The sequence below is a fragment of the Macrosteles quadrilineatus genome, unplaced genomic scaffold, assembly GCF_028750875.1.
Source record: "Macrosteles quadrilineatus isolate MER2022 unplaced genomic scaffold, UCM_ALF_1.0 Scaffold_3__2_contigs__length_128488019, whole genome shotgun sequence".
NCBI classification, from domain to species: domain Eukaryota; kingdom Metazoa; phylum Arthropoda; class Insecta; order Hemiptera; family Cicadellidae; genus Macrosteles; species Macrosteles quadrilineatus.
Window position 1 is genome coordinate 45,280,299 of NW_026542596.1, and position 26,430 is coordinate 45,306,728.

At 36.6% G+C, this 26,430-nt stretch overlaps 2 protein-coding genes across 2 annotated transcripts; one reads left to right on the top strand and one right to left on the bottom strand.

The window, feature by feature from the left end:
- The first annotated feature begins 340 nt into the window (after positions 1-340).
- On the top strand, positions 341-6,874 carry LOC128989692 (uncharacterized). Its single transcript, XM_054411689.1, has 4 exons — positions 341-485; positions 3,182-3,296; positions 5,766-5,856; positions 6,741-6,874. Exons 1-4 carry the CDS (start codon positions 344-346, stop codon positions 6,777-6,779), a joined length of 387 nt encoding a protein of 128 aa, XP_054267664.1. The 5' UTR covers positions 341-343; the 3' UTR covers positions 6,780-6,874.
- A 5,517-nt stretch (positions 6,875-12,391) lies between these two features.
- Positions 12,392-25,634, bottom strand: LOC128989691 (uncharacterized). Its single transcript, XM_054411688.1, has 2 exons — positions 25,493-25,634; positions 12,392-13,011 (listed from the first exon to the last, which is right to left on the bottom strand). Exons 1-2 carry the CDS (start codon positions 25,544-25,546, stop codon positions 12,478-12,480), a joined length of 588 nt encoding a protein of 195 aa, XP_054267663.1. The 5' UTR covers positions 25,547-25,634; the 3' UTR covers positions 12,392-12,477.
- Between the last annotated feature and the right edge of the window lie 796 nt (positions 25,635-26,430).

Consider the following 26,430-nt stretch of genomic DNA (forward strand, 5'->3'; position numbering starts at 1 on the left):
TTTCTTGTCTGTCTCTGAGCTCAATTTATCTTTGTCGTCCGTACCTGGGAAACTTGAAGGTAAAGAATCTGATATGGAAAAGTACAAAGAACACTTAAGAAATCTTCAGCTTCCACACTTCCCGACTGATCTCAACGTTACAAACAGCCCTTGTTTGTCAGCTTTAAGGAGATCTTGCACCGTCAGCTTTAAACCTGGACACAATCGTGATTCTTCAAGCTCCAACGATTCTGGAGTGTCAACCGCTTCCTTGAGGCTCAGAAGAACAGACTTCACCGAGTTTGAAATGCCAATTACCACTTCTCTCTCCGCCAAGCTACTTAGAGAGTACGCACTCAGACAGATGAAAAAGTCCTCCAGTGACTTGAGTCTCCCTAGAAGATCCAAATCGATTGACCCTCTAGGGGAACTGGTGTTTCAGTTTCAAGAATCTTCTAGTTCAGCGAAATCTACATCTGCTCTGCTCACAGTTGTCGATGGAAGAGGTAGGTTGTGCATTTTATAATCAGGTTAATTATTGATGTATTTATGAGGTAATTTTCTATGCCAATTTATTTATTTAACAATTACTGATGTGTCTAAACTCTTGTGATATTACGAGGCTTTACCCGTTGCTACAAGCAATTTATTTATCCGTGTAAGGATAGACGAGCACGTAAATGTACCTAAAACATAGATAACTAACCGGTATTCTATTTTACGTTCATAATAAAGTTACCAATGTAGGGGTAAACAAACAAAGACTTGTTTGGAAGACATTCGTTTTTTTTAAATCTTTTGTTTGAAGAAGCAGTCCTTACAACTCATCTACTTAAGGAAACTCGTCTACTTATTTGGTACATAGCTTAGTATACAGAATTATTGTCTAGGATAAGGAAACATAAAGTTAAAATTTTATCCTACTATATTCTCCTTTTAAGATGATGTATACCAATCATTCCAGAAAAATATAGAAAATGCCTATACTTTGAATTGCTTTCTTGACAAGGAAACCATTTAATTTTGATAATTTGTTGAATTATTTTTCAATAAAAGAGGTTAGCTGCCTCTTTTCAATAAAAGAGGTTAGCTTCCTCTTTTAATCTTGCATTTGCTCGTCCACATAGGCTCTGTGATGCGTGGAACGTATCCAGCAAAGCGAGGGGTGAGCCGTTACAATGCAATGGTGAACTATACTGATAAAAGGTAGCAGCAGTGACCAGGATCCGAACCCACGACATCACTGTTTAAACTTAACTAGTGAACCTGTGGGGCTCAATGCCCCGCAAAAACATATGAGTTTAGAAAACAAATTCATCGTGATATATATTGACTCGACGTCGAAAATTAAATACAGTAATAATAAAGCCTTAGAAGGGAAGCAATCCAGCCATTTTCTAGCTGTATGCATATTATATTAAGTAAATTAATAAGTGTTCAAGTTCAAGTAGGTATGTTACAGGGGAGTTATTCTTTTAAAGATTTTTAAAAACACATTTAACAAAACATTTGATCATATCAAACCAATAGGCCTATGTAGCATATTTTGAGGGTCATAAAATGCTTTTTGAAGAAACACTTTTAAAAATAAACGCTAAAAAACAATAATTTTATCACAAAAGCACTTCCATGAATACCACGATTTTAGTGTTAAAGTTACCTGCAGGAATATTACCCTGGTCAGAATTTTCCGTAATAAATATGCTTATACTACTGTACTATTAAAAGAAGTAGCCTTACTTAAAACAACATATATATATATAGTTGCTCATGACTGAATTGGTCTGGCTAAGAACAGTGCTGCTCTTTAATTAAAGTGATTTAAAGTGATTGTGCTGCAAATGCCAAAGATACAGAAATTAGCATCTTTCCATTTTAAAAGGTAACTTTGTTTCAGACGGGCAATTTGTTATCCTCGAAATCAAAATATGTCCCCACTCACTTGTTCCAGTTAGGACTTCACATTCTGATTTACATTGTTGTTAACCGTTCTGATGACATGAAGCCTTGTGCCATTAATGAGGCCCTTTTTTGATATATTAATATCAATAAAACCACTGCCCCCTTTTATTAGTATAATCTGTGTCTTGGCAATCCACTGACCTCTATACAGTATTTAAAAACTCAGTTGGATTTTCTAGATGGGTGTCTCCGCCTTCGTCTGTTTTCGAAGACCCACTCTTCTTTCCCTTGGCATACGGACAATAAATTACCTAACTTGTAAAGTTCATGTAGTAACTCATTAATACTGTTAGTTTATAAAGAAAATTAGATATTGGCTTGGTGCTTTCATAACTGCAAACTCAAAATACACCCACAAGTAAAAAAGAATCAAGTTATTGGTAAAAAAAACTATGTTTGTGTAAAAACATTATTCACATGAAGTATATGATTTGTTTGATTTCTCGATCAGCTGTTTCGTTTCTAATGAATTAATAATGTCAAATATTTGTGATTTTAAATACATAAATTATTATAGTAAAGTTTTCTAAATCATGGTAACTTAGTATCAACTAAATTTTACTATTCCTAGCATTAAAATAAAGTACCGGTAGTGAGATCCATTATGAGTAAACTTTTTAGGTACACAATCCTTGATTGAAATGTAGTATACATTAACAGTCATAATACACAGCAATTATTATGTAGTAGACTTTGACTATTTTCAAGTAACAAACATATGTTTCTGTAATACAAATTATCTCCCATGTTATCCTTATGGAGAAATACGAAACTTTAAAGGGTCCCAGGGCCTCACTCTCCAATTATTTCCCTAAAAAGAAGATTTCCTGCACAACTTTACGTTACGCTCTTTCCAATGACACCAAAAACATGTCAAATTGTTCAGTAGTTTCGGAGGAGTAATTGTCACAAAAAACCTTCTTGCGTATTAAATAAGTATATTAATATATAGATATAGATATAGATTTCACCTAATTATTTAATTTTATATATTTTAAAATATGTATTTTGTTATTTTACAATATCTTTTATACAAATTATACAAGATATGCACGGCGTACACGAAAAGAAAAGATCTAAAGTAAAGAAAAGATAGAACTTATAAATTTACAAGTGAAAAATAATAAATAATCGTTTGTTGTACAAAGTACAAAAATCCCCAGAACACGATAGTTACACTATGATTATGTAATGTCCACTTTACACATTAAGATAACTTATACTACTCCTGCTGTCACAGAGGGGAAGATACTGAGGTTCATAGACGCACCGAGCACCAGCAGCGGGACATCAGACTTGTCAGACTATATGGACAACTTGTCTATATCATCCTACAGCTCCAACGAGCATACCAGGTACAGACAGCCCTAGTTTTGCTTATTAAAAATTGGATGTACGTTTAAAATATATATGTTACACTCAATCTCCGAATTCGGACATTGTCCGAAATTTCTACTCACTCCGCGATATGGATAGTGTGAAATACCCACGTCGCGGAGTGGGCATTTTATTTCGGACATTGGCCGAAACGAAATGCCCAGACCGCGTTGTGGGTAAACTGATTTATTCAAACGCCGAAGTCAAAACCTTCTTCGACGATTGAGCAAATTCAAAATACCCACAACGCGATGTGAGCAAAAGTGATTGCCCACGTCGGGTAGTGGATATTTCTAGTTTGCGCAAACGCCGAATAGCCTGTATAAGCTACCGTATACCCAAAAATCTACATGAAATCCACAATCACTTGGTAAAATAAATAAAATTTATGTTTTGATTATAATTATTTAATGTATAAAATAGCATTTTAGAAAATAAACAGCAAATCACCGAATAGGAACAAATATAAAAAGGTCCATTACACATACATTGAGCATACGTTTTTCCGCTTTACAAAAATAGGAGTAACCTTAAAACACCGATTATCACACAGTTCTTGTTACATCTTTCTTTTACTTATTGACACATTATTAAGTCACTCTAATTTAGCGAAAGGATTTAAAAATTAAAACTAATCTTACCTGACATCGTGAATTCAATAATGATGGGTTTAACGGCCAGTCCTTTACTTTGAGATTTTTTCTTCAGTGAGCAAGGTTCGAACATATCCAAGTATATTTTAATCACCTCTCTGGTAATGTTGAAAAATTTCTTTTTAAGCTCTACTTCCATAGCTTTCTCTTTCTTAAGACCAACTCGCAAGTGAGCTGAATGAATTGTGTCATACATTTGATCAATGCGACAAAAATATTTTATATCTGTCATTTCACCAGTTGTTTTTAGCGAATTTCCCTATAGGGAAGTAGCTATTACCGTAGGTGGCACGGTAAGACCTAGACCCGGGACCGATTTACTTTTTCATTTTGATGTCCCCAGAGGCCAAAAACACCATTCGTTCAAATTTTTATATATGTATATATATATAGACTTATATATATACATATATATATACGTCCGTGAAAGCGATAACTTGAGTAATTTTTGTCCGATTTTGATGAAATTTGGTTTAAAGGTGTAAAGCGGGATAAACTTGAATGAGTTCGCAAACCAGCATGATCGGACCCTGGGAACGGGGCTTTACGGGGGGTTTTATGGGGTAAAAATTGGGTTTTCTCACTTTTGACCCTCAAAACACAAAATTTCCCAATTTCTCTTTAGACCTTTTTAAAGAGCTTAAAAAAACAATTAATTTAGTATATAAAAGTATTTTTGTCCGGTTATAGTAACTGAGAAAATTAAAAAAATTGTAAATTTAAAATTCCCATGTTATTCTTATTAAGAATATTGTCAAATGTTGTAGTTTGCTTGTTTATGGATATATTTTGTATTTTGATCAAATTTATTTATTTTGTACTAAGCTATCAATATTTTACAAAAAAACACACTTTATTAGCTTCCTTGTAGCAGCAAACCTAGGTACTCGTTAAACCTAATGTTATTAAAATATATTTAATTGAAAATCAATTAAGACAAATGGAAATTCGCTTAGTCGGCAGGTTTGCTGCGGCGGGGGTATTTTAATTGCACGTGCAGGTCCATCCATCCTAATCGCAAATAGTGCAAATGGTGGGGGTGAAATGTCTGAACGTGAATTCGGCGTTTGCCTAAACTAGAAATACCCACAACGCGACGTGGGCAATACATCGTGCTCACATTGCGTTGTGGGTATTTTGGATTTACTCACTCGCCGAAGAACGTTATGACTTCGGCATTTGAGTAAATCAATTTACCCACAACGTGGTCTGGGCATTTCACTTCGGCCAATGTCCGAATAAAATGCTCACTCCGCGACGTGGGTATTTCACACTATCCACATCGCGGAGTGGGTAGAAATTTCGGACATTGTCCGAATTCGGAGATTGAGTGTAACATATATATATATATATATATATATATATATAACACCGAGGGATGCAATTAGTCGTGAGAAATATAATTGTGTCGGTTAATATGCTATGTGCAGCTGTTTAACTGAGTTGTACCAGATAAGGGCACATTATGTTTCCAAAACATCATTTATTTTTCTAATAAAATATTTTCTTTTTTATAACTTTTGTTTTAAATTGGTGCTTAGTCAATAATGGATTATGGTTCGACCCTTTGGACAACTCGGTCCGGTGTAAAAAATAAAAAGTGCCTCTTTGGTAGAGTCAAACTGATCACCTACTGTTAAATTGGCTTTATTCCATAACCAAAACCTCACTGAAATTAACTTTTAGGAAAAAAAAATTTTAAATTGTGTACAAAATTATATTAATTCATGCAAATTGTTATCTCATTGCTGGAAATAGTTATTGGTTCACCTTATTTTGTATGTTGTTCACTAGAACTTCAAGATGTCCTGTCACAACGCTGAAACCACGTTCTGGAAAGGAGTACCACAAAGTCGGCCATCTAAGCCTGCAGCCTACAAAAGAGGTAAACAGAAAAGTACAAATCAATTCTCTCTATTCTATACCGGGGAGCGAGCTGGTCTAGTGGTAGAGCGCGGGACTTCAGTCCCTGAGGTCCCGGATTGAAATCCCTCCAAATCACAAATGGATTTTATCCAAGTGATAATGCCGACACCCTTGGTCTAGCCTGAAGTATTGAGAAAAGCAATCCAAGGCTTTAGCCTAGCGTCTTAGGTAAAAAAAAAAAAAATTACCAATACCAATCAATCAACCTATTCCTGGGCATACTCAGGGCAGTTCAAGATTCGTTCATCTTCTCAAATACTAATTATATTTTAATGAAAATTTTTTAAATATTAAAAATATCCATAAATTATTTACTGAAAGATTGTAACCTAAATTAATGTTTCACAAATTCTCCAAATTGTTGAAGTTTATTTAAAATATTATGTACTGAAATATTGTGAATGCCTGGTCTCTTTTTGGTGAAACTGACTACTTTGTAAAACATAATTGACGGCATAGTACATTTAAAGTAATCTAACAAAATATCACATTTTTATTTTATAACTTCTTAATCAGTATCATTCGTGTTACTAAATGATTACCTAAAAGTACAAAAATACGTCAAATAACATAATATATTTACCCTCATGCTATTTACTAATATGACGATAAATATATATAAAAGATGGTAATTGGTGATCATTTTCGATTGGACACTCCAATCATCATCAAACCCAATAGGCGAATTGTGATTAGTGTAAAATAAATTTATAACATAACAAGTCTTATTGGACGTATTTTGTACTTTCAGATCTATATTTTAAACAGTGTCTATTACATAATTCTTTAAACAATCGACGTGCTGCTATGAATCCCTTTTTTACAAGCTAAAATCATTTTCAGGATGGGTCTTGTAGTTCCCAGGATCAATCGTCCGTGTAGTGGAGAAGAAGAAGAAGACACTGGCTGTGATAGTTTAGGTTAACGAAAAGTCTTACTTATTTTCAACCAGCAATACTTCTTTGGGATGTAATTTATACGATGCAATAATAAAGCAATCTCATTTATTATCTTTAACGATTCTATAAAACCTCTTATATAATAAAATGCATCTTGTAATTTGTAAGCAAATAGAAAAAGAGATTATCCACCTCTACAACATCAAATGGATTCAATTGATATGTCTAAGACGACTGACTAAACCAACAGATTTCATTTGAAAAGAAATGCCTTTTCGTAAAGGTTTAAAGATGAATAGTATTACTCTACAAGTTTTGTCCCTGAAAATCAAAGTTTCGATTTCTAATAGGCCTAAAGATAATCATTTATTTACAATTTATGAAATATGTGCAGATTTAAAACCACTGGTATGGTACTAAAGTTAGTTGAGGTAGCTTTAAAAGTTTAAGATAACAAAGTTTAATTTTAGGTAGCTAAATTAGATTTATCTACATGTTAATTTTATTTATTAAAATCACAATACTCTATCTCAAATCACAATTACCAAGGTATATTTTAATTTATTTTTAATGCCATGTCCGTTTCAATATGTGTTACCATAAATACTTTCTATTATAAATTTGTATTTTTTTTTTTTTTTTTAGAGATGTAGTAACTCTTAATGCTCAACTAAAAAATAAAAATATGAAAAATTGCTTAAAAAAATATATTTATATTAACTTATCAATTTTTAGAAAGGTTTAGTGCTTGAGAATACTTATTAATATTCATATAAATTGTATTGGAAGATTGTATTTTGAAACAACAGTTAAGCTACATCCTAACTATTATATATTTTGATCTCCAACAAACGTATCACATTTTCAAAAACTTTTATATTTTGAATCCAATGAGGCTCGATTTTTTTTGTAGAAAGGTTGTAACGATTATTGTCTCAAATGATTGTATCTGATTACGACTAACTGGAGTGTTAAGACGGTTGTAACATATCAACCGAACATAATATTGGCAACATGTGAGTATGTCAAATGTTATATTGATATGCTTTATATGTTCAATGTCGCCAAAGGTAAGCATCGTCTTGGAGACAATCTTTGTGTGGTTGACACTGACACAATTGTATCCTACAGTGACAATCCTCTAACCTACCCACATTTTAGACGTGCGTTAGACAATCAGAGTGTTACTCAAAGCCATGATGTAAAACATTTTATGAGATATCGCAGGACTTAAAAAGGTCAGTAATACACCAAGAGGTTAATGTTTTACTGAAAATGATACATCAATATTGCCAGTAAGAGCATAAGCAAGGCCAACTACTTCAATAAATGTAAAAATAAAATATCTAAAAGGCTCTACTTGCCCCTTAGGAAGATATAGCGTTGCTCCTGTTCAAATTTTCCTAACTGTCCCTAGTCTATGATTCCTACGTCAATTATGTTAAGTCACAAAAAACCTCTAAAGAAGAGATTGAAAAGTTAAAAAGAATAAATTCACAACTTTAAAGATCGTCACTCTATAGATGAGCAGACATTGCTACAGCGGGAGGTGCCTTATTATAGATAATTTGTTAAAGGTACTAAGACACCTATTCTCTACCCGGATGAGAAACCTTACCCAGTGACTGTGAACAAGAAAGTTCCTTACCCACTAAATAAATAAATCATTTCTATCCCTGGGGAAAAAGATAATAATATTGTAAACAACATTTTTCATTGGCTGTAACTTCACAACAGTTTCAGATGCTATAATAATTGCACACGTTAATTCCTCATTCGAAAACTCCATAACTAAGACCGACTTTCTCCTTTGCTAACCGATTCATTACCGGTGGCGTATTTCTTGCTTCCTCTGTGGCCACCAACAAAATATCTGACTCAGGTTAACCACTTACCGAAAATCTTAATCTAAATCGGCGTGCACTTTGGACCGCCAAGATGTTAAGATGACTGTGGAATAGATTCCCCGCATGGAGAAGTAAGTGTGTCCAGTCAAGGCCCCAAATTATATACACGACTATCATGAACGATTGGAACTGTTGTAAGTTCATCAAAAATATTGCCACCTCATGAGAATTTCAAACACTAAAATACTCATTCATTTCCTAAAGAAAACTGTCTGCGATGACTTTATGTTTGAATCTTGACGAAGATACTTTCACTGTCTGTTGTGATAAAATATAATTAAAAAATGTATTCTAAAACTGATTAAATCGATTTTTTTCTCATATATTTTGTGTATGTACGTTTAGCAAGTAACTCTAATTTATGACAGTATGTGTATACAGTATTTTCCTTAATAGGAAAAGAAATGCTCAAATCAGAAACTTACTAATTTACAGACTGTATATTTTGTAAGTCCGAACACGTACATTGTTTACCAGTGATACATGTTCCCAGTGATTGGCTGGATTTGCCCGAAGCACGTTCTGTCTTGTAGTGCTCAGATCAGCTGATGACAACCATCCCATTAGCGGGTTCTCTCTCACTCTGGATTTATTTTTACTACTGAGGTACCAAAATATTGTTATTTTATTCAATTTTGTGTTTAACAACGGTTATTTAAACCCTGATATTGTAAGTTACAACCTCTGAAATTTTGATACATTAGATTGTTGGTTACTTTTTGTAGTCTGAGGGTAAAACACATTTTAGTGGGAACAACAGTTAAGCCAAATGTTTTTTTTTTTTTATTATTTTACAAATAAAGATACCGATTTACTAAGTTACAAGTAAAAAAGTACTGATTTGTTATCTACTGTAAGCTATAATACAGGGTAGTAATGATAAAATTTTGTTTAAACCTATCTTAGGTATCTCACTAAGACTTCAAGAACATTATGTCTTCAGTTTGTATATGTAACCAACCTACATCTAGCTAAGTTTGAGTTTTTGGATATCCCGTGTTAAAGCACTAGTAAATTTCACAAGTATTTATCGTTAAATATCTAAGTGGTTGCTGTACAGTTCAAATTAGTTTTATTAACCGACTTCCCCACTACCAACAAAAGGAGGAGGTTCTCAATTTGTCTGTGGTGATGTTTTTTTTTTCTATGTATGTTCACCAATTTCTCTGTGATTCTTTTACCGATCAGTGTGGTTCCACCACCAAAATAACCAGGAGAGTTTTTATTTGGTACCTTATATATTATGTTTAAGTATAATATTTGTTTCTGTGAAAAATTCTGAAAACCTTAAATATTCAACATTTATTTTGTTTACATTTGTGCAGATTGTTTACATTTGTGAAGAGAAGGCAATAAATAATGATTAGATTCCTACAGCTGTTAGTTGAAACCATTTAAATGAAGCTACAGACAATTCTTCATGAAACAGTTGCTTCATATTGATCAATAAACTATTTCTTGCCATGGAGCCTAAATGAATTACATTGAGAAAAATGCATTTTGTTTTGGTTACTATAAAAAAATGTATTTTAACGTTTGACCTGATTTGTGTATACAGTAATTCTGTTTATAGTATTGAATATTCTGACTTACAAAAACATATATGTTTCAGTGAATAGCTGTATGATATTGACAAATAAAGGTGTATTGTGAAAACCAAAGCATTCGTAAAACAGGTCTAAATTTAAATCAAATGCAATTATTCCTTACACGTCCTAAGAAGTGTGGCAGTGCATAATCGTCAATTGTCTTAAAAGTGTTAGATATTTTAATTACTAAACATGCATTTGCAGATGTGGAACGTTTATTGATGTTCTCTACCCAGTTACTATATCATATCAATACTATTATGCCTGCTTCGGAAAGTCCTAGAGGAAGATGATTTGCAATTTCGACTAGGCTATATCTTGATCAAACAAAACCACCTACATGGCTTGCACCACTTTTAGCTGAACCAATCTTTCATATACATATTTCATTTGCAGATGTGGAATGTTTATTAATATTCTCTACCCAGTTACTATAACATATCAATACTATAATGCCTGCTTCGGAAAGTCCTAGAGGAAGATGATTTGCAATTTCGACTAGGCTATATCTTGAGCAAACAAAACCCCCTACATGACTTACACCACTTTTAGCTGAACCAATCTTTCATATAATATTTTCCAAAGGTACTATACGAAAGGTACTATGGTGTTAACGACCAATTTTCCACTTTTGAGAGATTTTTTAGTGCTGGTAGCTGAGGAATAACTTTCATATTGTTCCAAAAGGCTTGAGACGTTACTGTATTTCTTTTTATAATGTAGAAGTACACCAATTGCAGGAAACGATGATGTCTGACATTTCAATGTATCTAGAAAAGACAATTAGTTTTTCACTAGGCCTACTGTAATGGACAACTCTTTCTTTCTTAAGGAATATCTAAAGATGTTTATTTTCATACCCATTGATTATGTAACCTGAACAGGTGACTCAAGCAGTTTTAAAATAATGATTGTTCTGTGGAACTTTTGATTGTTTCAAACAGTTTTGCTTATCAAAAATCCTCAAGTAATTAATATATAAAAAATTATACAGTCACTAAAAATCATGAAATAATTTGTTTTTGTAAAAAAATACAACCGACTTCAAACGTTCTAAAAAGAATGAAATAATTTCAATAAAGTAAACTTTTGTATTAGGCAAGGTCACGTATTTCAAGTCGGCGCGGCTCAAACTGCAAATATGATTGAAATCAAATATTGTGTGTGTATTTTGAAAATCAATAAATTTTAGCTGGATAACATAAATAGATAAAAAACATACTGAGCTGTTTTATTTATATATTAAAGGAAATATTTTCTTGTATTTTATGTTTAGGCCTACTTCAGAATAAATGCATTATGAAAATAACACACACAAATGTTCTATATGAATAGGAAAATAATTTAGTTTGATATGGAAAGGTTTGATAGGGAAAGAAGCTAGTTTAGTATTAAAACGTTACTTTTCCAGGTTAGAAACATTTAAATGCGTTATAATCTTTTTAAAGATACTCGTTAATACCACTATAATGCCGATCTCTGATTACGGTAATAATATAACACTTAACGCATACTATGAAAAAGACACGCAGATTAACAACTTTAGTTATAGATAGTCACCGGCAATATGGACACCCTCTTTCAATTTTGTATCAAAAATCATCATAGAGTCGCGCCGACTTAAAATACGTGAGCTTGCCTAATACAAAAGTTTACTTTATTGAAATTATTTCATTCTTTTTAGAGCGTTTGAAGTCGGTTGTATTTTTTTACAAAAATAAATTATGATGGGTTAGCCTCTGGATCGAAAATTGCAATATAAAATGGTTTAGGTTACCTTTTGCGTCGAACGATCCTTGATGTAGTAAATGATAACTACAGCTGTTTCATGCCGCTGGGGCACATCTTCAGGTTGTAGAGCGTCAAGATAAAGCTATTTTATCTTGACGCTCTACAACCTGAAGATGTGACCCAGCGGCATGAAACAGCTGTAGATATCATTTACTACATCAAGGATCATTCGACGCAAAAGGTAACCTAAACCATTTTATATTTCAAATTAGTTTGAACCTTAACCATTAAAAAATCTCAAATTACTAAAATTTCAGCATTACAAACTGGCTTGGAATAATCATCGTACACATACGAGACATTTAAGTTTTATTTTAAATGGAAATTAAAAATATATGTACACTATTTACAGTTGGATACTAACATTATAAAGGAAATATTTAAACTTTAACAATTACACTGTATTAGACAAAGTAGAAGATTCCGTAGTCTCCTCAACATATTTAGTACTTGGATTATCGGTAACCAATGTAATATTATTTCCACTTAAACCTCCAACAGTTTGTTTGTGGACAACCGTATTATTAGTGATAGTGATCTTTGTTCTGGTTCCATTTATGACGCTCTCACTAACGCTGGAAGATGAAGAATTTGAACTGTCTTTGATTCCGTTGCCTGATGAAGACACCTCATTCTTTTCGTCATTTACGGAATTTTGTGTGGAACTTTCTTGGACCCAGGCTCCTTCGCCTTCTTGGATCGCTTCCCCGCCGGACCCTGGGTACGGGGTGTCGCAGGTTGGGAGCCACAACCTCGTCAGCTCGTCCAGCTCCTCCTTGGCCGATTGTACTGTGATGTAGACAATCTCCTGAAGTGCCCTCAGTATCCCCTGCAGAGTCTCTTGGTAGTCAGGTACTTGGTAGTCATAAGGAGCCTCTGTAGGCTGGTAGCAGTCCGGCTCGGGGAAGAAGAATGGCGAACAGTTTGTCTGGAAGTAAAAAGACATTGTATTATATTACCAATAGAGAAGGGGTGCCACCTAGGTGTGTATTTTAACACAAATATAAATGAATTGTGAGTGCAGAATGAAGTGAGATGTCTTTTGTACTGACTGAGCCGTGACTTGTCCACCAAGCGTCCCACCAATGTCACGCCTCAGTGTTTTTTGTATAGTGCGAGTGCTGGCCTTGCGCCGGAACTCGTTCAGTTTGGGTCTGGCAGCAGTCCTGCAGACCCCGGGGCTATTTTTCCGCTGCCGAGCACATTTTCGGCAGAAGAACAGCGACTGTCATCGTTTCATGTCAAGTTTGGTGTTTGTAATGTTATATTTGCATCGGTTAACATCTTGTCACTTTTTTTACTGTGCTTCTTTCAAACCAAATTCTTTTGACATGTAATTAAACGGTTTGCCAGTCGTCAGATGAGTAAGTTGATTGATATTTTGATTTGTTTAGGTTAGAAAGTTTCTGAATTAGTTTTGGCTTTCAGCCACATGTTGTGCAGGCTTTGAGTGGGTTTTGGCTAGTGAAAAACAAGTATTAAGCACCTTCTGTGCATTGGCATTACTCTTAATTACCAATTACTTGTTTTTCAAGGCGCTAGACCCATTTCTGAGGCTGGAATTGAACAGAGTTTTGTTGGGCCTTTGGCCAAGCTTTGTGTGGTCAGACCACAAGTTTTTCTGGTTAGTTTAGTAGTTTTTGTTGTTGTCAAGTTTTCAAAGCTTTCCCCGAGACTCTAGGCCAGATATTACCCAAGAAAACTCACTTTGAAACTCACTTTTGTGCGGGCTAGGGTCCGTTTGTTCTGTGTCCCTGTTAACTTGTTATTAGGCCTAAGGCCTAGTTTGTGCTCAATTTTGTTTTGTTATTGTGGCCTACAACTTATTTAATGTAAATTTTGTCCCTTTGTCCCCTGTAATAGTGTTTTTTTGTTATTTGTAATGTAGGCCATGTCACTCAGCCTAATTATTTTTTAGTTAAGTAATGGCGCCTCCTGGGGGCCAAGCTCGGTCATAATTAGTTAGTATTAGTGCTCTTACTTGTCCCCTGCAATTTTCATTAAGTTTGGATAATAAATGACCGAGTTATTTAAGTTTTAGTTTAGCGCATTTCTGTTTGCTGAGTGACCGTAGGTAACTGACCCCCTACCTAGCCTCAGGCTAGTTGGTAGGCATGGGTTTGTCTTTTAAAAGCTGCGGGCACCTGTGCCACAGCTTTTAAAAGCAATTTGAGCAGATTTGGTTGGTAATAACCGGAGTTATTACCGGTTTTACCCAAAAATGCACCTCCAGCCAAAGAATTTTTAAAATTTTGTGAGAACTGTTTTTTGAAGTGTTTATTGTAGTATTTATGTAATTGTTTTGTGTTTGATTAGTGTATATTACCCTTCTGGACCCTAAATTCATATTTTTTATTGTCAACTTCAATTTTTATGAAAAATGTCTGTAAGAATGTGTTGTTAAAGTTAGTAATATTTAAAAGTCTATTTATTGTTATGTTTTTAGAGCTCTATTGAACTGAACTAAATTATTTCTAGTCATTTTACATTTTCTAATTTTAAAGACTGTTTTAAATAAAGGAAAACCTATTAAAAGAAAAATATTTTTAATAAAAATCTCATTTGTAATAGTTTTGGTCAGTGAACGAGTGGTGCGGAAATTGTTTTTGGAATTTTTCTTGAAAAGCTTGGTAGGCCTAATGTTCTCAAGTTTATATGGACTTTTATTAGTTAGGCCTGGAATGTGTTCAAAGGGTCCCAGATGTGAGGCTTCACCTGCCGCTGTCCTCGGAGAGGTTCGCCCGGAGGGGCACTACATCTTCTACCTCCTTGGGCTGCCAACGGCCCAGCATCTCCGGGGACCACTATGCCTCCATCTTCCAGTATGGACCACTAAGCCACCCACCGCCTGCCACCGTCAAGGAATCTTGTGCCACTTTTCCGCAAGTTATAGGCCTACTATAGAATATCTAAATTATGAACATTTTTTAAAGGACTGTTTTTTAAGGGGCCCCAAAATGATTGATTATCCATTCTAGTATTTCATAGGAACTGTTATTTATTTGATTGTTATTTATTTTTATAGTATCCAAATTTTTATTTATTGCTTGTTAATTTATTTAAAGTTTAATATAACCGTACAATCCTATTTAATTATTGTTAGGCCTAACATCCACAGTTACCACTAAATTTGTAAGTTCAGGAGGGTAAAGTTTTGAGAAAGCTTAAAGTATTTAAATATTTTTGATAAAATAATTCTTTGGATGGCTGCTTTGTTGTTTATTGTTGATTTTGATTAATTATAGGCTTGTTGACAACTGTTTGTTTTTTTATATTCACCCACGGCCTTTCATTTTGTTAGGGATGTGGGGCGGCCACTCGCACTGTCACTATGGGGGGCATGCTTCCAATAGTTGTTCGTCTGGGGGCGGTGCGAGGGGTCGGCTCAGATGGTAGCAGAGCGTGGTTTTTTGGTTGGGTCCTGGGTGCCTTGTCGTGAAACTTCGGTTTCGCGACTTGGATACTTAGAGATCCGATCACTGTCCACGTTCTGATTTGTTTGAAGGGCCGTGGATGGATTTGATTTTTGGGTGATGCTGGTCTGGCAGTCTTAGGAATTTTTTGAAGAAAAGTTGTTGTGGTGGGGTAAGCACACTGTTGTACTTTCTATTAGGAGCTCGCCCTTGGCCGAGTCACCGGGTGGAATCTGGTTAATGACTTGTATCCTTTGGGAGCAAGAGTGTCAAAAGCATGGCCAAACCCAAAATTGAAACTGTGTGTGTGTGTTTACCTCATCACACAAATGTTAGGTGTTGTCGTTTAGTGTATGTATGTATGTGTGTATGTGGTGAGTGTAAGTCCGTGTTTTTGTTTTGGTGGCTTAGGCGGTGTGTATGGGCAGGTTCTTCTGTTTGGGACCTCATCTGACTGTAGGCATTTCAGTCCAGAGTCTTTAGTTAGTTAATTTTGTGAATTGTCCGTTGTAAAATTTTTTGTGTGTGTTTTTAAGGTAAGTAGGTCGACTGACTGAGAGCAAAATGGGTTTGTTTGCTCCACTGCCCAATCCCATTGCTGGGGTTTTGAGCGACATTCGCCCAGTTGATGGTTTAGAGGTGGAACCTTTGTTAGAGTTTTTGGGAAAGGTGTTGCACCTGAAGGAGTTCCCAGGCATGGAGGACTCAGTAGTGTTGGAACTGCTGGTTCCACTCTGCCTGAGACCTCTTGGTGACAAATTGTTAGACTGTTTGAAACGGGGAGTAAATTTTGACAATTTTCACAGTGAAGTGCTTGAGCTCTTTGTCCCCTTCAGGGTCATGGAGAGATTGAAGGTTGAGAGAGTTTTTCGACCTCAAAAATTTGACGAAACTCTCAGTCAGTATGTGGGTGACATTCGTGGCGTGTGGCGTGTCCTACGGCTGGGCATCCCTGAAAACCAACTGGTGGACATTGTCTTGCAGGGGTTGAAGCCTGAGGAGCGGTCCAGACTGATTTTTGCTCCGAAGCCTTCTTCTTTTGCAGACCTGGACAGGCTAGTCATCCTTTCACGGAGCGTTCAAGACGCTGATTGTCAAAGGGAGCACGTTACGGGGCATCTTCCCCGGACTGGTCCCCATCCCGCTGTAGCATCCGTGTGTCGAGGTCCTGAAACACCGCAGAGACAGAGGCATCCTATCGTTTGCTTTGGCTGTGGTCAAACAGGTCACATGAGACGAGAGTGTCGTCAGAGGGTTAATCTTGGGACTTTGTCCAAAACCCTGAGTAGCTCACAAGGGGAAAGTTTGCCTAAACCGCCCTGTGAGAAAGCTGTTTTGGAGAAAGTCAGTAAGAATTTTGTTTCTGTGAGTACTGCCCCTTCTGGGAGTGCTGGTTTTGGGGATCCTCTGTCGCGGGGAATGAGGGAGCTTGCATGCATGGGAGTGAAAGCGGCGCGCTCAACTTGCCCACGACTCAACATCTTCTTTGGTAAAACGGTGCAGAAGGCCCTTGTGGATTCTGGGTCAGCCCGTTGTCTCATTTCCTTGTCCCTGTTTGAAAACCTAAAATCTTCTGGGCTAATCAAGCAAGTTGAGCGAAGTACCCACATCTGCTGGACTGCATCGAAATCCTCACTTCCAATCATCTATGAAGCCCGTTTGAAATTCAAGATTGAACATTTTTCTTGGGTTTGGAGTTTTTGGGTAGCCAAGGACCTTTGCATTCCTGTCATTTTGGGAGCGGATTTCATTAAGCATTGTGGCCTGATTTTGGATTTAGGCCGAGGCCAGTGCTTCTTTCGTTTCGCAAGACGGGTGCTCATTCCTTTCACGGATGAAATTGTGGATGGTGCAGCTGTGGTCGAGCCTGAGACACCCAGCAAACCAAAAGTTGATCCTTTAGGGCATCTGACTCCTGGTGAGGCTGAAGCAATCAGAACATTGTGTTCTCGTTTTCCTGAGGTGCTGACGCCAAAGCTTGGAGTCACAAATCTTTTGGAGTACGAAATCCGTTTGACTGACACCCGTCCAGTTCGTTCCCATCCTTACAAACTTGCTCCACCCAAGATGGAAACACTCCGTGGAATCATCAATGAGCTTCTTGAAAATGGGGTAATTGAGCCTTCTCGCTCAAGTTACGCTAGTCCAGCTTTTCTAGTTCCAAAGCCAAATGGCAAGTCTCGAATGGTTCTAGATTATCGCAAGTTGAATGCTCAGATTGAAATTGACTCTGTCCCTCTCCCTGATTTGCACTCTGCGTTCGATTGGTTCGGTAAGGCCAAGTATTTTTCCGTCTTTGATTTGAACCAGGCTTACCATCAGATTCCCTTGAAACCTGAATCTCGACCTCTCACTGCCTTCTGCGTTCCGTGGAACTTGTACCAGTTCACACGTGTACCCATGGGCCTAGCTGTGGGGGCCCAGACCCTCACCAGACTTCTGGACTCCATCTTCCATGACGTCAAGTTCAAATTTGTGTTCAACTATCTTGACGATCTTTTGGTGTACAGTGAGAGCTTTGAAGACCATCTGGTTCATCTTGAGGAAGTCATGAATAGGTTGCTTAGGGCTGGCCTTACCGTAAATCCCGAGAAAGTTAGTTTTGCTCAGGCTGAGATTTCTTTCCTAGGTCATCTAGTATCATCTCGAGGTGTCTGTATCGATCCGGCTAGAACCCAGGCTATCAGGGAGTTTCCTCCTCCCCGAGATGTCAAAGGCATTGCCCGTTTCATTGGCATGGTGGGTTTCTACCGGCGCTTCATCCCCAATGTGGCTGAGTTGGCGGCTCCTCTCAATGAGCTTCGGAAGAAGGGCGCCAAGTTTGTTTGGGGTGAAGCACAACAGATGTCTTTTGATCTTCTGAAAGAAGCTATCATGCAACCTCCAGTTTTGGCGATGCCAGATTTCAGTCGAAAGTTTGTTTTGCAAACCGATGCTTCCTCCGTCGCAATTGCGGCTGTGTTGTCTCAAGAGGTAGATGGTGTTAGGCAGCCAATTGCGTATGCCTCACGCACTTTGAACCCATGCGAAAGGAAAAGCTCTTCTGTGTATGAGTTAGAGTGTTTGGCTGTCGTGTTTGGAGTGAATAAGTTCAGACGTTTTTTGGAACACAAAGAGTTTTTGCTGGAAACCGACAACCAGGCACTCTCGTGGCTCCTCGCACATCCTCGCCAGCTTGGGAAAATTGGTCGTTGGGTTGTCCAGATATCTTCCCTAAAATTCCAAGTGCAACATGTTCGAGGCACGCAGAATGTGATTGCTGACACTTTATCCAGGATGTACCATTCACCTGACGACCAACCTTCTGATCAGGAGGAGCACACAGGGTGTGCCGTGCTCCTGGAGTTTCCCCTCGCCTTTTCTGAGTTCATCCCACATCAGCTAAAAGATCCCGAGCTGGCTAAGATCATTGGTGAGCTTCAAAACGGGGGAGCCCACCCCCCGTATTTTCTGTCCCAGGGTGCCCTTTGTTGTCGAGACCGACAGCGAGGTAAACCCAAGGTTGTGCTGCCTAGTCTTCTTGTACCCATGGTCTTTGCGTACTTTCACTTTTCCCCTGTGGGTGGGCACTTAGGGATTCACAAGACCATTGCGAAGGTTAGGGACATGTTCATCTGGAAGGGTATGGACAGGGACATTGCGGCACGAGTGCGTTCTTGTCAAACATGCTCGCTAAGCAAGCCTGCTCAGAATACCAAGTATGGGTTGTTGTCATCTGAGGTGGCGGAGAGACCTTTGGAGAAGGTTTTCATAGACTATGTAGGGCCTCTCCCACGTAGCAAGTCAGGAAACAAATTCTTGCTTGTTTGTGTGGATGCCTTCTCCAAGTTTTGTTGGCTTTTTCCTTTGAGGAACGCCACTGCACAGCTCACCGTGCAGGCACTTCGTACCCATTTGTTCCAACACTTTGGGATACCCGCCACCATTGTTTCCGACAACGGAACTCAGTTTGTGTCTCACCTTTTCAAAAGAATGTGCTTTGGGCACGGTATCCGCCATGTGACCACTTCTCCTTACTATCCACAGCCTTCCCATGCTGAGAGGTTCAACAGAAATCTTCGATCCGCTCTCATAGCTTTTCATGCTGACAAGCAGACCACCTGGGATCAGGAACTTCCTTGGATTCAGTTTGCTTTCAATACTGCACACCATGAGAGTCACAAGGCGGTCCCTTTCGAGTTGTTGTTGGGCTATCCACCCAATAATCCCTTGGCAAATGTGTGGAAAATTGGCGACCTTCTGCCACCCCCTGGTGCAGCCAATGTCAAGGCAACTTGGCAGGCGGCTAGGAGGAACTTGATCCGAGCTAGGGAATTGGTCCGGAGGAAGCACAATCGAGGTCGGTTGGACAATCCTTTCCAGGTGGGGGATTTGGTTTTCTGTAAGGCTCATCCGGTCAGTTCGGCCGTGGACAAGAGAGCCGCTAAGTTGTCTCATCGGTGGTCAGGTCCCCACCGCATCTTGAAGTTCTTGACTCCTGTCTCCGTGCGGCTTGGAAATCCGCAGACTGGAGAAGTTTTCCGGAGGGCTCACATTTCTCATCTGAAGCCTTTCCGGGGAACAATTCCGTAGGTCATCTTTCTTTACTCTTGTGTCTGAGTGGGAAGTGCACTGGGCCAGAGAGCTTGATCACCTCTTCTGTCCCTTGTGCGCTGCTGAAGATTTTTCCCTAGTAAATTTTCCAGCACTGGCCAGTGCAAACCCTGGGGGTGAGTAGTCCCTCCAGTTGAAAGACTTTTGGCGTTCCCCACTTCAGACATTTGAGTTGATCTGTGGTGTTGAGATCTTCTAGAATTGGGAGAGGTTGTTTTCTTTTTTTTTTTGGAGAGGAAGTCCTCCTTTGGGGGGGGAGGTTGAGCCGTGACTTGTCCACCAAGCGTCCCACCAATGTCACGCCTCAGTGTTTTTTGTATAGTGCGAGTGCTGGCCTTGCGCCGGAACTCGTTCAGTTTGGGTCTGGCAGCAGTCCTGCAGACCCCGGGGCTATTTTTCCGCTGCCGAGCACATTTTCGGCAGAAGAACAGCGACTGTCATCGTTTCATGTCAAGTTTGGTGTTTGTAATGTTATATTTGCATCGGTTAACATCTTGTCACTTTTTTTACTGTGCTTCTTTCAAACCAAATTCTTTTGACATGTAATTAAACGGTTTGCCAGTCGTCAGATGAGTAAGTTGATTGATATTTTGATTTGTTTAGGTTAGAAAGTTTCTGAATTAGTTTTGGCTTTCAGCCACATGTTGTGCAGGCTTTGAGTGGGTTTTGGCTAGTGAAAAACAAGTATTAAGCACCTTCTGTGCATTGGCATTACTCTTAATTACCAATTACTTGTTTTTCAAGGCGCTAGACCCATTTCTGAGGCTGGAATTGAACAGAGTTTTGTTGGGCCTTTGGCCAAGCTTTGTGTGGTCAGACCACAAGTTTTTCTGGTTAGTTTAGTAGTTTTTGTTGTTGTCAAGTTTTCAAAGCTTTCCCCGAGACTCTAGGCCAGATATTACCCAAGAAAACTCACTTTGAAACTCACTTTTGTGCGGGCTAGGGTCCGTTTGTTCTGTGTCCCTGTTAACTTGTTATTAGGCCTAAGGCCTAGTTTGTGCTCAATTTTGTTTTGTTATTGTGGCCTACAACTTATTTAATGTAAATTTTGTCCCTTTGTCCCCTGTAATAGTGTTTTTTTGTTATTTGTAATGTAGGCCATGTCACTCAGCCTAATTATTTTTTAGTTAAGTAATGGCGCCTCCTGGGGGCCAAGCTCGGTCATAATTAGTTAGTATTAGTGCTCTTACTTGTCCCCTGCAATTTTCATTAAGTTTGGATAATAAATGACCGAGTTATTTAAGTTTTAGTTTAGCGCATTTCTGTTTGCTGAGTGACCGTAGGTAACTGACCCCCTACCTAGCCTCAGGCTAGTTGGTAGGCATGGGTTTGTCTTTTAAAAGCTGCGGGCACCTGTGCCACAGCTTTTAAAAGCAATTTGAGCAGATTTGGTTGGTAATAACCGGAGTTATTACCGGTTTTACCCAAAAATGCACCTCCAGCCAAAGAATTTTTAAAATTTTGTGAGAACTGTTTTTTGAAGTGTTTATTGTAGTATTTATGTAATTGTTTTGTGTTTGATTAGTGTATATTACCCTTCTGGACCCTAAATTCATATTTTTTATTGTCAACTTCAATTTTTATGAAAAATGTCTGTAAGAATGTGTTGTTAAAGTTAGTAATATTTAAAAGTCTATTTATTGTTATGTTTTTAGAGCTCTATTGAACTGAACTAAATTATTTCTAGTCATTTTACATTTTCTAATTTTAAAGACTGTTTTAAATAAAGGAAAACCTATTAAAAGAAAAATATTTTTAATAAAAATCTCATTTGTAATAGTTTTGGTCAGTGAACGAGTGGTGCGGAAATTGTTTTTGGAATTTTTCTTGAAAAGCTTGGTAGGCCTAATGTTCTCAAGTTTATATGGACTTTTATTAGTTAGGCCTGGAATGTGTTCAAAGGGTCCCAGATGTGAGGCTTCACCTGCCGCTGTCCTCGGAGAGGTTCGCCCGGAGGGGCACTACATCTTCTACCTCCTTGGGCTGCCAACGGCCCAGCATCTCCGGGGACCACTATGCCTCCATCTTCCAGTATGGACCACTAAGCCACCCACCGCCTGCCACCGTCAAGGAATCTTGTGCCACTTTTCCGCAAGTTATAGGCCTACTATAGAATATCTAAATTATGAACATTTTTTAAAGGACTGTTTTTTAAGGGGCCCCAAAATGATTGATTATCCATTCTAGTATTTCATAGGAACTGTTATTTATTTGATTGTTATTTATTTTTATAGTATCCAAATTTTTATTTATTGCTTGTTAATTTATTTAAAGTTTAATATAACCGTACAATCCTATTTAATTATTGTTAGGCCTAACATCCACAGTTACCACTAAATTTGTAAGTTCAGGAGGGTAAAGTTTTGAGAAAGCTTAAAGTATTTAAATATTTTTGATAAAATAATTCTTTGGATGGCTGCTTTGTTGTTTATTGTTGATTTTGATTAATTATAGGCTTGTTGACAACTGTTTGTTTTTTTATATTCACCCACGGCCTTTCATTTTGTTAGGGATGTGGGGCGGCCACTCGCACTGTCACTATGGGGGGCATGCTTCCAATAGTTGTTCGTCTGGGGGCGGTGCGAGGGGTCGGCTCATGACGAATATCAGCTGTTTCATTAGTCAGGTTCAGAAACAGCTGGGTCCGGTTTTGCTTAAATGAACTGTGAGTGAATGAAGTTATATGTCTTGTGTAGCCTTGTAACTGACGAATATCAGCTGTCTCATTAGTCAGGACCATTTATAAAAACTAGAGGTCAGTCCAGTGGTCGAAAACTCGACCAAACATATTTAACGCACAGAATTCTATATTTTCACCCCACACTGTAAATAAAACATGTGATTGGTATTTATTAAATTTGTCTTGATTTTCTGTTTATATTTTGTCACCATTATGGCAACCCATAAGGCCAATGTTATTTTTTTCAAATTCATTTTTTGTGTGCCTATTTTTGAGCCTATTTTAAACGGTTACGTAGCGAAGGACAATTCACTGTATACAAATATGAAAACTGATATAACACGAAACAAAACAGTGTGCAACGTTAATGGTGTTTGTATTTTTGGTTTTGTTTTGAAATTATTTGTACTCATTTTTAATAGAACGGAAATCAATCTTCGAAAACTATATTTAACATAATGTGCCTGCTATAAACGACCTTATAGTTTATTTGTAAATATATATAAATTAGAATTTTAAATCCTTTTCAATATTGCATTCATAGTTTTCTGAGGATTGAACTCACCGACAAATTCTGTGAATGTGGTGAAAGGCCTCTCTGTTTGTACTGATAAACAATAAACGTAATTGTCCACTTTTCTTAATTTTACAAAAATATATAAAATCCAAAAGTAATTAAAAAAAACTATTTTTTCAGACCCTTCATAAAACAATGCAAAAAAGATTATATTCCCTTGACAATAAACTCGTCATCAAACCATTGAACCACGATATTACCAAACTAATCCTTGTTTACAGCTTACGGGTCTTTGTTTTTCCCGAATTAACTGCAAAACTAATTGTCATAAATGATTACCGTCATTAATTAATGCTTTAAGCGGTTTACAGAGGATTATCATAACCACAACGTCACAAAGCCCGCCGCAGCTGTCGTGGCGTCACAGTGTTTGGTCTTCATTTACATGAACCAACATATGACCAGTGTGGTGAGGAAACTGAAAACGTTGGATAATGTTCTGTGTTAAAATATTACAGTAAAATTCAAGTTGTTATGTTTATTATTCGTTAATTGTTTATTTTCTGTGAAACAGCTTCCTATACGTATGTGCGTTTTACATGTCTTCTTCAGTGGTCTGTGATGTCAAAATATCACAAATTAAAAATAAGTTCTAAATTTAGCGAAAAATTTATATTTTTTCCTTTAATTTTTAAGAGTCTTAATTGATTGTTAGTTTGATTTCATTAATAATCACACACGTCAAAAGGTACAAGAACGTGTATGTATCAGAGAATGATACAATGTATTAAGTTGAGATATATATTTTAATAATCTTTTCTTTATTTAAACGCTATTAAATAGCTTGTAAAAATAGTTGATACAGGTACAATGGATCAATGTTTAAGTAATTTGGAAACTGTATCATTTAAAAAGAATGATTTCAACCAAGGTTTGATCCTTAAAAATAAAATAAAACATTTTAAAATTTAAATTAATATAAACTTTAAAAACATTGGTTGCCAATTTATTTATTTTACTATTATACGTATAGAAAATTTTGTTTTTTTTATTTTCTACATAATCTGTCGATAGTATAGTGCATCTCAATGAAAGATTTTCAACATAAAAAGTTTTTTGAAAACTTATACTCAAAAAATATAAGCTTTTAAGGACTTTTAACACACTGATATCAATATCTTATAACATCTTGCATCTTATTACATCTAATCAATATCAAAGTGATATGTAACAATTCAACTGGAAAATAAAACTAATTATTGCGCAAACGCTTAGCACACTTAACTTAAGAACCAAAGAAACTCTCACAAAGCTTTTGCCACTCAGTTAATTCGACTTGAGGATTAATCGCAGTAACAACAAAGACTGGAATTCAGACTATACAGAATTTATGAACATTGATTCAACCGAACGTCTATGCAACATTTGTAACAATGAACAACAACAATGAGCAATCATCAGATAACACTTGAACGTCTCAATGAACAGCTGTTAGTCTGACCTAATTTAAGATGAAAGACACACTGGGTATTCAGACTTGGTTAAGAAGACAATAAGGCAACATGTTTTATTTGTAGGCTAAAATATTCTTTCACATTTATTTGTAAAAAGTAATTTCAAAAAGCTTATTCAAACTTTTAGTACCAGAAGTTTGTGTTTTTAAATGTTTTCTGATAGTTTTCTTTCTTTATTGTACGCAATGGTTTGTGTACTAAATATCACAAAACCTTAATACATAAAAATCAACTAAGTATACCCAAAGGTAAGAATTGATTCGGATTAGGAGTGTAGTACATCGAATCAAATAATTTAAGTTTTGAATAATATATATTGTTTCCGTCATTTTGTCGTTTATTACATGATATTCACTTTAATGTCAAACTTTCAGTTCTCGTTTATAAAAAAAAATACTTAATGGAGTTATCACTCCTTTTTTAACGTTGGATCAAATGCGAAGGCTTTCTTTACTATATAAGTGCTGTATTCTGCATTGGGTTCTAGATAAATAAACATCAAATAGGATTTGACGGTAACACGTGTGAAAAATAAGTACGACGCATGTTTAACATATTTTGAGGGTAAAATAAATTTGTTGCATAGTCACCACATTTTTACCCCTGGAAAATGTGTAACTTTAACTTAAGAGGAATACTGCTTTTAACTTTACTGTATTTACATTGAACGATTACTGAATTTAAAAACTCACCGTTCCTACAAAGGAGAATACACATAGAAGAGTGAAGAGTGTCCACCGCTCCATGTCTCCTCTAGCACTGCAAGCTTGACACTTCACATGTCTACACACTTCACACCTTCAATCCACACTTCATGTTTGACCTTGGCCTTGGCAGTCGTCTGTTAGCAGGTGGTCGACACTGACTGAACAACACTATAGAGGTGAGAATTCGAGCTAATTAGGTTCTGGTAAGTTGGAGAGCTTAAGTCATCAATTATGTTGGTTATGAGTTAACGTGTGTGACTGCATAGAAAAAAAAGGAAAAAAAGCGTCTGTAATCTCTCGAAGAAGTGAGATTGTTAAAATTGCAGGTTTTTATAGAAGTCAATTTTTCAGTTTCTGTTATTGTTTGACTTTTATAAAATCCAAAATAATTTATTAATCTAATTTTGATTACGAAAAATTTATTTAAGGTTTGAGTACAAATATTGACTTTTGGATATACCTACCAAGTTAACCACCCCATCTATATTGACTAGGTAAAATGTATTATGCCGCAAAATAAATAATATATATAACAAATTCAACTAAAAATATTGTGTTTAATTGTTGTAAAATAAATATTCTGGTTATTTATTCTGCAATGTTATAGAGTAAATAACTAAACCAGAAAAAATAAATACAATATGCCAATATATCACACTACATTTTACTTCTACTATTAACTTTTTGTGATATATCCAAAGAAATGTTTTTAAGTCATATCTCCTACAGAAGCGACCGATAGTGAATAGCAATAAACCGTTTCAAGCTTAGAAACAGATGTCTAGAGAGGATGAAACTTGCTTCAAGAGATTGGCAGAATTTACTTGGAGCACGTTTTTGCTGTGTTTATAACTTCAGGAGTGACATTAACGAATTGAGTTTTTCACTTGGAATCAGACTTAATGTTCAACACCCAATAATTA

Coding starts and splice junctions, on each gene's coding strand:
- LOC128989692 (XM_054411689.1), top strand. CDS start 344: ATGAAAAAGTCCTCCAGTGACTTGAGTCTCCCTAGAAGATCCAAATCG. Junction 486..3,181: donor CACAGTTGTCGATGGAAGAG/GTAGGTTGTGCA, acceptor CTGCTGTCACAG/AGGGGAAGATACTGAGGTTC. Junction 3,297..5,765: donor AGCTCCAACGAGCATACCAG/GTACAGACAGCC, acceptor GTTGTTCACTAG/AACTTCAAGATGTCCTGTCA.
- LOC128989691 (XM_054411688.1), bottom strand. CDS start 25,546: ATGGAGCGGTGGACACTCTTCACTCTTCTATGTGTATTCTCCTTTGTA. Junction 13,012..25,492: donor TATTCTCCTTTGTAGGAACG/GTGAGTTTTTAA, acceptor TTTTACTTCCAG/ACAAACTGTTCGCCATTCTT.